At 45.6% G+C, this 13880-nt stretch overlaps 1 protein-coding gene across 1 annotated transcript; it reads left to right on the top strand.

Moving 5' to 3' along the window:
* The first annotated feature begins 9627 nt into the window (after positions 1-9627).
* Positions 9628-13465, top strand: LOC144891196 (uncharacterized). The gene is given in 3 exon segments (XM_078773565.1): positions 9628-10411; positions 10414-11878; positions 12100-13465. Coding segments are annotated over 3 exon segments (3615 nt in total).
* The last annotated feature ends 415 nt before the right edge of the window (positions 13466-13880 follow it).

The raw sequence follows: 13880 nt of genomic DNA, 5'->3' as shown, positions 1-13880 counted from the left end.
CACGGTAAACCCTCCTTTACGTTCTGAGCCAGCACCTCCATCACAGCTACAAATAGTAGTGGACTTAGTACCGACCCCTGATGCACTCCCACCTTCACCTCAAACTCACCACTGTTCCCGTCCTTCATCCTTACAGCTGTGCGCGCTCTTTTGTACATTGCCATCACTACTCTGATCAACCATTCCTCCACTCCTAACTTCCTCAATGCCCATGTCAATACTTTGCGTGGAACCCGATCGAATGCTTTCTCCAGATCAACAAACCCAAGAAACAACTTCTTCCTCTTCTCCATATACTTCTCCTGCAACTGCCTCACAATGAAAAGCGCGTCTGTCATTCCTCTTCCTGGCATAAATGCAAACTGCATTTCGTCGATCTTCACTTTCTTCCTTATCCTCCTCTCCAACACCCTTTCCAATACCTTCATTCCATGCTCCAATAACTTTATCGCTCGGTACGAGCCACACTCCAGAGGGTCACCTTTCCCCTTGTATAGAGGGACGAGGGTACTCAGTTCCCAACCACTGGAATGCGGCCTTCTTTCACCACCAGATTACAGATCTCTGTCATTCTCTTCACACCCCAACTTCCTGCTGCCTTCAACATATCTCCCACAACTCCCGTCGGCCCTCCTGCTTTTCTACCCTTCATTGCTTTTATCGCTTCCTCAACTTCCTTCTCAGTTATCTTCTCTGCCGGTCCTAAAACTGGGTTACTCTCTATGTTGCCATCCCATTCATTCTCTGTATTCAACAGCATTTCCATATATCTTTTCCATCTTCCTTTAATTCCATCTGGGTCGACAACGATTTGTCCCACTTCATCCTTCATGCAGCTCACCCCCATCACATCACACCTCTCTTTCGCTATCTGCTTTGCAATCCTGAATACTGCTTTCTGACCCTCTTCCGAATCCAAGCGTTCTCCGAACATTTTCCTACATGCCTCCTGCGCCTTTGCTACCTCTTTCTTTGCAGCCTTCCTGGCTGCCTGTCGTTTGAATAAGCTCACAATAAGCTAGGGATATTGTGGGAGTGAGTTAATTTTTTTTATAGGGGTTAGGGTTAGGGTATTGAAATCAAGAATGCTGTGTTTTTTCACACTCATTAATAACCATAGAATTAGGACCAACAACTTTTTTCAACATAATTAATACACAAAATCAACCACACCGAAGAACCTGCCAATATCCCTAACTTATTGTGAGTGGCGTAAGTTTAACATGTTTGACATTTTACATTTTTTTTGGAGCAACAATTATTCTGGGTCACCGCCACACAGAGTCAATAATTCTGTAATTGTTTTAAAATGAAATGTCATTCATGTGAATAAAGCATTGTGATGATAATATGAGAGATGTTGCTTCCTTTTCCCTGTCCCTGCAGTGGTACAAGAGCTAACTGTTATAGTGAAGGTCTTACATCAGTTAATAATAATAATAATAATAATAATAATTCATTTATTTTGTATAGCGCTTTTCCAGAAGCCCAAAGGCGCTTTGACAGAGTGGAAAACATAATGCATAACAATACATGAAAACAACAATTGCAAAAAGACAAGAATCAATAGGGAAATATTTAAAGCAAAAGGAGGGAGAAGGAGAAGAGATAGTCAGGGGTTAAATGCTGTGGGTTGAATGTTGAATGCAGCGTTGAACAGGTGGGTCTTTAGTGATGTTTTGAATGTGGTGAGTGAGGAGGAGTCTCTGATGGTGTGAGGTAGTGAGTTCCAGAGGGTGGGAGCAGCGATGGAGAAGGCCCTGTCCCCCCAGGATCTGAATTTGGTCCGGATGGAGGGGGTCAGGAGGTTGGTACCAGCAGAGCGGAGGTTGCGGGTGGGAGTGTGTCTGGAGAGGAGGTCAGCCAGGTAGGATGGGGCCAGGTTATGGAGGGCTTTGTATGTCAAGAGGAGGATTTTGTACTGGATTCTCTGGGGGATGGGGAGCCAGTGAAGCTTGTAAAGGACGGGGGTGATGTGGTCACGGGTCCGGGAATGAGTGAGTAGACGGGCAGCGGAGTTCTGAATGTATTGGAGTTTATTGGTGATTTTTTAGGGTGAACCATAGAGGAGGCTATTGCAGTAGTCCAGACGGGAGGTGATGAAGGCGTGGATGAGGGTTTCTGCAGCCGTGGAGGAGAGGGATGAGCGGAGACGGGCAATGTTTTTCAGGTGAAAGAAGGCTGACTTTGTGATCTGTTTAGTGTATTTGTCGAAGGAAAGGGTTTGGTCAAAGATGACGCCAAGATTCCGGATGTGAGGGGAGGTGGATACTGGGATACCGTCGATGTTGAGGGCAAAGTTATGGGTGGATTTTGTGAGCGTTTTTGGGCCAATGATGATTATTTCAGATTTATCACAGTTAAGCTTGAGGAAGTTGATTTGAAGCCAGGATTTTATTTCAGTGATGCAGTTTGTCAGGATAGAGTGGGTGTCGGTGGAGATGGACTTGGTGGAGATGAAAAGCTGGATGTCATCGGCGAAGCAGTGGAATTGGAGACCATGACGGCGGATTAAGTGACCGAGCGGGGACAGGTAAAGGATGAAGAGGAGGGGGCCAAGAACTGAACCTTGGGGGACACCTTGGGGGAGGGGAGCAGTGGGGGATTTGCAGTTATTGATGGAGATGAACTGGCATCTGTCAGAGAGGTATGATTTAATCCAAGAGAGGGCAGTGCCGGTGACGTTAAAGGTGGATTCAAGTCGGGTGAGGAGGATAGTGTGATCGATGGTGTCAAAGGCAGCGCTGAGGTCGAGGAGGACGAGAATGTTGAGGTTGCCAGCGTCAGAGGAGAGGAGAAGGTCGTTGGTGATTTTGAGGAGAGCAGTTTCAGTACTGTGGTTGGAGCGGAATCCGGATTGGAATGTTTCATACAGGTTATTGGCAGAGAGATGATGTTTGAGTTGAGTGGCTACAGCGCGTTCCAAAACTTTTGACAGAAAGGGTAGGTTGGAGATGGGTCTGAAGTTGTTTAGGGTGTCAGGGTTTAGACCAGGTTTTTTTAGAATGGGGGTAACAGCAGCAATTTTGAGGGAAGGTGGGACGATGCCTGTAGACAGGGAGGAGTTTATTGTTGCAATGATAAGTGGAGAGAGAGCAGGGAGGGAGGCTTTGACAAAGCTGGAGGGGATGGGGTCAAGAGTGCAGGTGGCAGTTTTCATTCCTATGAGGAGTTCAGAGAGGTCAGTAGGAGAGATTGGGGAGAACCGAGACAGGGGATGGCAGGACAAGGGGGGGCAGGTGGTTGGAGGGGGAGCGGGTGCGGCGGTGGTCAAGCTGTTGTAGATGTTGTCAATTTTGCGTTGGAAGAAAGAGAGGAAGGAGATGCAGTTGTCTACTGTGAATGACTGGGTGGTGGTGTTCAGGGGGCGGAGGAGTTTGTTTATTGTCGAGAAGAGTGCTTTTGGGTTTCCGGAGCCAGAGTGGATAATTTGAGAGTAGTAGGCAGAGCGGGCGCGGGAGAGGGCATCTTTGTAGTGTTGTATGTGGTCCTTGTAGGCTTGGGAGTGAACTGTGAGACCCGTTTTATTGCGGAGTCTTTCAAGTTGGCGAGCACGAGTTTTCATCAGGTGGAGTTCAGGGGTAAACCAGGGAGCAGAATGGGTGAAAGAAACTGTTTTGGTTTTTACAGGCGCAAGCTGGTCAAGGCAGGAGGAGAGAGTGTGGTTGTAGTAGTCAGTGAGGTCGGAAGGGGTGTGGAGGTCAATGAAGGGAGAAGTGGACATTTTTTCAGAGAGGGTGGATGAGAATGAGGTAGGTGAAAGAGCGTTTAGCTTACGGAAGTTGATTGTGCGATAATGCCTTGGTGTTGGGGCGGGGATGTTGATGGTCAGAGTGATGGCTAAGTGGTCAGAGAGGGTGAGGTCGGAGCCATAGAGATGGTGCAAATTTAATCCAGTGGAGCAGACAAGGTCCAAAATGTGACCACGGATATGGGTAGGAAAGTCGACATGTTGAGTGAGGTTAAAGCAGGTGAGTAAATCAGTGAAGTCAGTGGTTATTGTGGAGTCAGTGGAGTCCATGTGGATATTGAAATCACCAAGGAGGAGGATTGAGGGGGAGAGGGAACATAGCTGGGTCAGAAAGTAGGAGAAGTCAGACAGGAATGATGGGTGTGGTTTGGGAGGGCGGTAGACGACAGCCATGACTGACTGCGTGTGACCAGAGAGTTTTAAAGCCAGGTGTTCAAATGATGGAGCAGATGAGATGGAGATGAGGTTGGTCTTGATGTCTTGACGGTGGATAACGGCAATTCCACCACCTCGGCCCTCCGAGCGTGGTTTATTGATGTAGGAATATCCATTGGGTGTGGTGAGGTTGAGTGTGTAGTAGTCCAGAGGTTGTTGCCAGGTTTCGGTGAGACAGAGAAAGTCCAGTTTGTTATCCAGGATGTATTCGTTCAGGATGAGGCATTTATTGTTGAGGGACCGGGTGTTGAACAGGGTGAGCTTGATGTTGTTTTGAACAGCAGGGATGAATTCAGGTGATTTAGCCAGGGTTCGTAGGCAGGAGGTGCGATCGTGTGGGTTGCTGTGACCAGGTGCGCTGGGACGAAGAGTGAGAGTGCGCTGAGCCGACCAGAGGACGGGGATGGAGTGACCTGATTGCAAATAAACAAACTTGCGACCGGAGCCACGGTGAATGTACCTGGGTCGTCGGAGCAGTCCATTTGATTTGATGGCAGAGATGCATGATGGGGTGGAGCGGGTATTGAGCAGAAGAAGCCTTGCGGCGGAGTACTTCAGAGCCATGCCAGGCAGGAGCGAAGGGACGAGTACGAGGCCAAGGTCGAGGAGGCAAAGCGGCAAACGCAGCGGCAAACGCAGCGGCAAACGCAGCGGCAAACGACTGCAGCCGCTAATCAAGACCACAGCGGCAAACAAGGCCACAAGGCCACCAAGACCACAAGGCCACCGGCAAACAAGGCCACGGCCACAAACAACGGGAGCGGGCCTTTCGATTCCGTATTCCGTACCATCAAAAGCAGATTCCGTTATCCAGCCGGAGAACACGCGGCACGTGCGGGTGTGAAAAGGCAGGACAGGTGTGAGATGTCAGGTCAGAAAAGTAGAAGCAGACCCTGTACATCCATCCAGTCGGAGAAGCGGCGAATATGCAACGCCAGCGTACTCTCGCAACCGAACCCGCAGTTCCAACTGGAATACCAGCCAGTACAACATTTCTGGATCAGGAAACTTGCTTTTCTAGAAACCCTCAAAATATACATTTTCTTTCCCGATGTCTGTTCATCTTACTATAATTCACCAAATGTCCGTCCGTCTGTCTGTCTGTTCGTCCATCTGTCCGTCCGTTCTAAGGTACCGCAAAAACGGCTGAACCGATCGCAACGATATTTTCGGTGGGTAATCCTGGGATCTCCTGGAGTAAAATAGGGTATATTGTTTTTCCAATTTCAGCTTTGGCCTCCAGCATTTTCAGGTTTGGACTCCCGGATAACGTTATTTTCCCGGGTGCCGCACAAATGGCTGCACCGATCGGAGTCGGTGACCTCGGACAAAGACCTTTTATAAGGACATGGGTTGAATCCATGCTTGAGAGAATGCCAACCCCCTCCCCACCATCACGGTCATCTCTCCAACTCACAATCCCACGAGATATGCGGAAAGGACGACCCAAAACCAATTATCTTCTTTATGTTTCGTATATAAACATCATTAAAAGTAAATAATTACCTCGGCCAAAGTTCAAACGATCTGAGTTTAGTCTCTTCTACATGAGAGAATTCCACATAGCTATTTGGGCGGTGTATAAGCCAACAGATCGCTGTCTCCATCGATCTTGCCGAGGCCGTAACACCTATTGGCTCAAAAGCCTTTTAACTGTTGACTTGGTAGTTTTTACAATTTGGAAACATTAACAATGTTGTTAAAAGTTTATTTTGTGATTAATTTGTGATTGGAGTTATGTTGTTTGGAAGGAAAAAAGAGATATCGAGTTCAAGTAAATGACGACATGCCGTGATGGTTTCTACCTTCTAAACGTGAAATTCACGGATCGCCATATGCAGATTCGCCACGGACCCACGATCGATGTTTCTATACGTGAACGTACCCGTTTGTTTGCGAACTGGTACGTTTTTCATGGAAGTCCTTCCCAAACTTGCTGTCCATGTCTGACGTGCGGCTGAGGGTGCTACAGGAATGCGGAATTTACTAGTTTCATGCTTTAGCATTCGCCGTATCTGCATTGCCTGTTTGCTTCTATCCTCCCACCCATGCGTAGCACGGGTATCTCATTAGTGTATATAAAATCGAATAACAACAAATTCAGCAGAAGGGAGGTTTATCAGGATCATAATTTGCTGTTCTCAATAAAGTTAAAGAGTAAAATGAAAACCTGTGAAGAGGAAGAGAAAGAGGTGATGGAGGGTGCAAGGAAGGGAAATATCTGAATGTGTTGTTTACCGGGGGTGTTTGTGAACCCGTGTAGAGATCCAACTGAGCGAGGTGATGATGAATAAGGATAAAGAGATGACACCGACTGCATATTCGAATCTCTCCCCCAATGAGAACAGTTCTCTGGCAACCTGGGGTGTGTTAAGTCAGCAAACAGCTCATTAGCGATTGCCAAGCCAGCCATTCCTTATCAATGGTTATAAATTGAGTGCTTGCTCGAGTTCTTAAACCACTTGGCAAGTGCTCCACAAGAAACTTGGTAACTGAACACCCCCCCCACCCCTCCTCCGATATTCTTGAGGCCCGACCCTAGATCTACTGTAATCTATATACCCCAAAGATGAATGATGATGATGATGATAAGATGATAGCCCAGAGAGGAATGACCCTTTATGCCACTCCCGTAGGGAACGGGTGGCTCGAAAAAAGCAAAGTACAAAATATAATACGCAATTTGTTGTGTCTATCTGTCTGACGATTTCACTGGTCAACAAAATTTTAAAAGTTTTATGGTTCTTGGTATTTTGAGGTGATTCTAACTAACATGAACCTGTAGATTTCGATTATGATATCGACTTTTCACTGGCACATCCAGTTTTTGAGAACCAGTATACAACAACAACAACATGCATTTTAAAAGGCCATTTTCCCTACTAGAGCGGGGGTTAGCCTTGCGGTCCCCATGACAATCTTCTCCATTTTGCCCTATTTTCTGCATCTCTCCTTGTTAACCCCCTTGCCCGCATTTCTTCTTCCACCATCTTTAGCCAAGTCTTTCTCGGTCTTCCCCGTCTTCTACTTCCTTCTACATTCATTTCCATCACTCTTCTCAACCAGTCACTTTCATCCTTCCTCAACACATGACCAAACCATCTCAACCTGTTCCTCTTCACAGCATCAATCACAGGCTATATTCCCATCATCTTTCGCAATTCATCATTTGTCTTCCTCTCTCTCAACGATACTCTGCACATCCGTCGAACCATTCGCATTTCCACCCTTTCCAACCTTCGTTGCTGCTCTACGTTCATTACCCATGTCTCGCTCCCATAAATCATAACACTCCTCACACATGCAGCATACACCTTTCCCTTCAGCTTCAACGACACTCCCCTCATCATCAGCACGCCACTCAATTCCCGAAACTTTTCCATGCACATCTCACTCGAGCAACCGTTGCCGAGTCTGATCCACCTTCTCCATTCAGCATGTCTCAGTATACCATAGGTATACCTATATATGGTATACCTATATATGGTATATTGTATACAATAACCAGTATACCATAGGAATATCAGCCACAGCAGAAATTCGTCTTCTACTCACTAATCAGGACTTTGTAACGAGACTATCTGAGCTGGAAAGCGTTGCTTGGGATAGCTTTGTGGCTCTTGCTAACAATTACCTTGGAAATTTTTGAGCACTAAATTATGAAGCTTGTGGACAAGACGTTGAAGAGTTGCCAGGCGCTCGGTGCTCGAATGTCACTCAAGATACATTTCTTCCATTCTCATCTGGACTTCTTTCCACAAAATCTTGGCGATGTCAGTGATGAACATGGAGAAAGGTTCCACCAGGAAATTGCCATCATGGAGACTCGATATGAAGGCCGATTTAATCCAAACATGATGGGCGACTACTGTTGGACTTTACAGCGTGAAAGTGATTGCTCCCTCAAACGCAAAAGTAAACTTCAGAAGCACTTTTAATTCTATGTAAATAAAAACTTAAAGTTCATATTATTTTTGGAGATTTACATTTTTTTATGTGATGTAAATAAAAACTTAAAGTTCATATTATTTTTTTGTGATCTATATTATAAGCGTGAAAGGTTGTCTGTTTGTTTGTTTGTTTGTTCTGAAACAGCGTCGCCATTTCTCAACGGATCTTCACCAAATTTGGCACGGGGGTCCCTGTGCACCACAGAATCACTGACGAACCAAAAAATTCCACCGCTCCCCCCCCCCCCCGGGGACCAAATTTACCATTTCTCAACGGATCTTCACCAAATTTGGCACGGGGGTCCCGATGCACCACAGAATCACTGATGAACAAAAAAACCCGACCACCCCCACACCCACGCCCACCCACATCCCCCAGGGACCAAATTTGACATTTCTGCACTGCCTCCAAATCAAAGCTATTTCATCCTAGGATACTCTCTCATGGGATGTTTCAGGAGGCGATTGTTCACAGCCATTTGCAATAATGTTTACAAATACTGGTATTTTCAGTACAAAAGGTAAGATATAGTTATATTGATTTTGATGTATGTTTTTCAGTCAATACGCATATTGTTTTTCACTCAGTGGTGTCATATACTACTGAACACTAACGTATGTTTTTCAGTCCATACGGATATTGTTCTTCACTCAGTGGTGTCATATACTACTCAACACGAACGTTTCAATACATTTGTGTTTTTCTCCTTTCTTACAGACAATCACTTCTCAGTAACTTTGTAAATGGGACCTAAGAGGCAACGTTCTGCAAGTGCAGATGCACATGCAATACAAGTACAACAAAAGAGACAAAGAGAGTCCTCAACAGAAAGAGAAGCTCGACTTGCAGCCCAGCGAGCCAGACAGGCACAACTGAGATCAGCTCAAACTCCTGCTCAAACACAAGCGCGAATTGCTGCACAGCAGACCAGACATGCACAACTCAGATCAGCTCAAACTCATGCTCAAACACAAGCGCGAATTGCTGCACAGCAAACCAGGCAGACAGCACAGAAAGGCAGGTTTGCAGAAACTCCGGCCCAGACAACTTCTAGAAAAGGGGCTGATTTAGCCAGACATTCAGCAGCCAGGGCAGCAGAAACTACAGTCCAGACAAGAGCATGACTTGATGCACACCGCACCAGGCAGACAGCAGTGAGAGCAAGCAAGTGGCAGAACAAGAGGCTTGCTGCCTTTCAATATGACTCCTCCATCAACTATGAAGGTGATTCTATTGTTCACATAGGTGGAATGTATGTCATCTGTAAACACTGTAGAGCAAAGAAGTGGAAGGCTGAATCACCTGGAATGTGTTGTGCTGGAGGCAAAGTGCTTCTCCCACCCCTCACAGAACCACCTGAACCACTGAAGTCACTTTTAGCTGGCAGCAACAGAGACTCCCACCATTTCTTGGCAAACATACGAAAGTACAACTCCTGCTTTCAAATGACCTCATTTGGTACTACAAGCATTGTGCAGCAACAAGGATGAATGCAAACTTTTAAGGTTCAGGGACAGGTTTACCATTTGGCTGGTTCGCTTTTGCCCTTACCTAATTTATCTGCTGAATCTGCTGAAGACCCAGAGTTTCTTCAAATTTATTTCCTGGGTGATGAGCAGCAGCAGGTACAGCAGCGCTGCAGAAATATTACAACTGTCAGAGAGGAAATTGTGCTGGCCCTTCAGCAGATGCTCCATGCTCATAATAATAATGTTAAGAGTTTTCACACTACTTTGCATACTCTAACACAGCCAAACTGGAAAGTAATCATCCATGTTGACAGAACTCCAACAGGACAGCATCTACGGCGCTTTAATGCTCCTACTGTTTCGGGTGTGGCTGTCCTCATATCTGGACAAGAATTCAATCGGCGAGACAACATTCTCCAACAGCAAGATGACAAACTGAATCTTATTTCTGAAACTAATAAGGCCTATGATGTCTTGCAGTATCCTCTCATATTCTGGAAAGGTGAGGATGGATATCACTTTGAACACCAAAGACGTGATGGAAAAAAAGTGTCTGCCAATGACTTCTATTCTTACCGAATTATGGTCGGACAAATGGACAGTCATATTTTGCGATATGGTCAGCTCTTCCACCAATTCATTGTTGACATGTATGCCAAGATTGAGTCTGAGCGATTGTGCTACATCAGACACAACCAGAAGAGATTAAGAGTGGAAAGCTATGTTCACCTTAGAGATGCTGTTGCAAATGATGGTCATGCTGCCAATGTTGGACAGTTGGTAATACTGCCCTCTTCCTTTACAGGGGTCCTCGCTACATGCATGAGTACACACAGGATGCCATGACTTTTGTTCGCTACTATGGTAGACCTGATCTGTTTATCACTTTTACCTGCAATCCTACATGGCCCGAGATCACAGCAGAACTTATGCTTGGTCAGACAGCCCAAGACAGGCATGATCTTCTTGCCAGAGTGTTTCGCCAGAAGGTTATTTTACTTATGAATCTCATCACAAAAGGTGCTGTTTTTGGAGATTGCAGACGTTACATGTACTCCATTGAATGGCAAAAGCGTGGATTGTCACACATCCACATTTTGGTCTGGCTTAAGGATACGATTCGTCCAGCTCAGGTAGATGATATCATCAGTGCAGAGATTCCAAATCCTACCGAGGACAAAGTATTGCACGAAGTAGTGGTGAAGCACATGCTCCATGGTCCCTGTGGTCACATCAACACTCATTCTCCTGGCATGAAAGCAGGAAAATGCACAAAACGATACCCCAGACCTCTTCTTACAGAAACTCAGACAGATCAGGATGGATATCCTTTGTACAGAAGAAGAAAGCCAGGTGATGGGGGCTTCACCACTACTCTCAGAGTGAAACAACAAGAAATTGTCATTGACAACCAGTGGGTGGTGCCCTTCAACCCTCTCCTTTCACGCATCTTCAAATCACACATCAATGTTGAAGCATGCTACTCAGTCAAGTCTATCAAGTATGTCTTGAAGTACGTCAACAAAGGTACTGATTAGGCAGTCTTTGGTCTGCAGAGAGAGGAAACCAAAAATGATGAGGTATCAGCATATCAGATGGGTCGTTACATCAGCAGTAATGAGGCTGTGTGGCGTATTCTCAACTTTCCCATTCATGAACGCCACCCCAGTGTTATGCATCTTGAGATCCATTTGGAAAATGGGGAAAGAGTTTACTTCACAGAAGAAACCGCGCTGCAGCGAGCCCAGCAGCCACCTAGGACCAAACTAACTGCATTCTTTGATTTGTGCAAACAGGATTCCTTTGCTAGAAGTCTTCTCTACTGTGAAGTGCCCAGATATTACACCTGGCAAGAAGGGAAAAAGGCATTTCAGCCAAGAAAGCAAGGTGCAACAATCCCTGGACACCCTCACATCAGATCCAGTCAAGTGTCAGGTCGTGTCTACACTGTTCATCCAAACAACTCTGAGTGCTTTTATCTCAGACTCCTCCTGCACAACATTCATGGTCCAACCTCATTCCAGGATCTCAAGACAGTTGCTGGATATGTCTGTGCAACATACCGTGAAGCTTGCCTGAGAAGAGGTATCTTGGAAGATGATGCACACTGGAACAGTACCTTGGAAGAGGCTGCAGTCTCGCATTCTCCAAGCAAGATGAGGAGCCTCTTTGCTATCATTATCTGTGCCTGTTCACCATCCAATCCTGAGCAACTTTGGCATAATCACCAGGACAGCATGACAGAAGACATACTGTATCAAGCACAACAAGAGTAAAAAAAAACCATTACCTCTGCCATGGACAACCAAGCACTGGTACTCATTGGAAATACTGTACAGTCCATGGCTGGCAAGGATCTTCAACAGTGTGGACTGCCTGCTCCTGTATGAACTGAACCTGCAACTCTCAGTCGAGAGATGCTTCAGGCAACCACTTATGACATTCAACAGCTGCAACAGTATGTCCACCAATATGAACCACTCTTGGTTCCAGATCAAAAAAAAGCTTATACAAGGATCAAACAATATTATTGTTGGCATCTGACTCGGGTGGAATTGTTTTCCTTGATGCCCCTGGTGGAACAGGCAAAACGTTTTTGATCAACTTAATTTTGGCACAAGTTCGTTCACTACAGCAGATTGCTATGGCAGTGGCCTCATCTGGAATTGCTGCAACTTTGCTCACAGGTGGCAGGACTGCTCATTCTGCCTTTAAGCTGCCACTCAACCTGGCCCACAATGAGAGTCCTGTGTGCAATATTGGCAAAGGATCTGGACAGGTACAGGTTCTAAAGCAGGCCAAGCTGATAGTATGGGATGAGTGCACAATGTCTCACAGACTTGCATTTGAGGCTCTCGATCGCACCTTACAGGATCTTAGAGGTAACGCTAAAATCATGGGTGGAGTCACACTCTTGCTCTCTGGAGATTTCAGGCAGACTCTACCAGTCATTCCAAAGGGTACACCTGCTGATGAGTTGAGAGCATGCCTCAAAGAATCCTATATTTGGAGACGAGTGGAAAAACTCCATCTTTCTACCAACATGAGAGTTGCACTTAATAGAGATGTCTCAGCAGGCCAGTTTCCAAAGGTTTTGCTCCAACTTGGCAATGGTCGGCTACCAGTAGACACTGAGACTGGATATGTCACAATACCCCCAAATTGTGGAACAATCATCAACACATCTGAAGAAATGCTATTAAAGGTTTATCCTAGCCTCTCACAGAATTATAAAAACCATGAGTGGCTCTGTGAACGTGCCATCCTTGCTCCCAAAAATGACATTGTGCAGGATATTAATGCCACCATCATTCAACAGCTACCAGACCAATCCACATGGTACAAGTCATTTGACACTGTAGTTGATCTTGACGATGCTGTCAACTATCCAACAGAGTTTCTAAACTCTCTTCAGCTCACTGGCGTTCCACCTCACAATCTGCAACTGAAAGTGGGAGCCCCCATTATGTTGCTACGAAATTTGGATGCACCAAAACTCTGTAACGGTACAAGACTCGCTGTCAAAACTCTTATGCCCCATGTGATCGAAGCCACCATTATGACTGGTTGTGCCAAGGGAGAGGAAGTTTTTATTCCACGGATTCCCATCATCCCAACAGATATGCCATTTCAGTTCAAGCGCCTTCAGTTTCCAGTGAGACTATCATTTGCTATGACCATCAACAAGTTTCAGGGACAGTCTCTCAAGGTTGCTGGAGTTGAACTGACAAGTCCATGTTTCTCTCATGGTCAACTCTACGTTGCATGCTCACGTGTTGGGGCAAGCATATATCTTTTCATCAGAGCACCAAACAGCAGAACAAGAAATGTTGTCTACCCCAGAGCTCTTGCTGACTAAAACACATGTCTGTTAATATTTTACCTTGGCAGCACTGGTGGCCCAGTGGATCATGTGCTTGCTTGCCATGCAGACGATCCGCGTTCCAATCCCAGCAGCCGCAAATATTTGTGAAGACCCACCAAATGTGGCCCGTTCTGAGATATAGTCCCAAAATGGATTGAACACTGGACTTAAATCACCAACTCACTCACTCTTTTTAAACTTAAATGACTTAACTTAGAACAAGTTCCTATGTTATGTACATATAATTACATACAACATTAACTACATAACAACTTGCTATAAGTCAAGTCATTTACTTTCTACATATTTGGAACCCGGGCAACGCCAGGTACCTTTGCTAGTATTTTATAAAGTTCATATTATTTTTGGAGATTTACATTTTGTTATGTGATGTAAATAAAACTATAAG

Source organism: Myxine glutinosa, chromosome 3, assembly GCF_964187855.1.
Source record: "Myxine glutinosa chromosome 3, kmMyxGlut1.1, whole genome shotgun sequence".
Taxonomy (NCBI): Eukaryota; Metazoa; Chordata; class Myxini; order Myxiniformes; family Myxinidae; genus Myxine; species Myxine glutinosa.
Note: the sequence above shows the minus strand (reverse complement) of the source record. Positions and strands in the feature narration are given on the sequence as shown.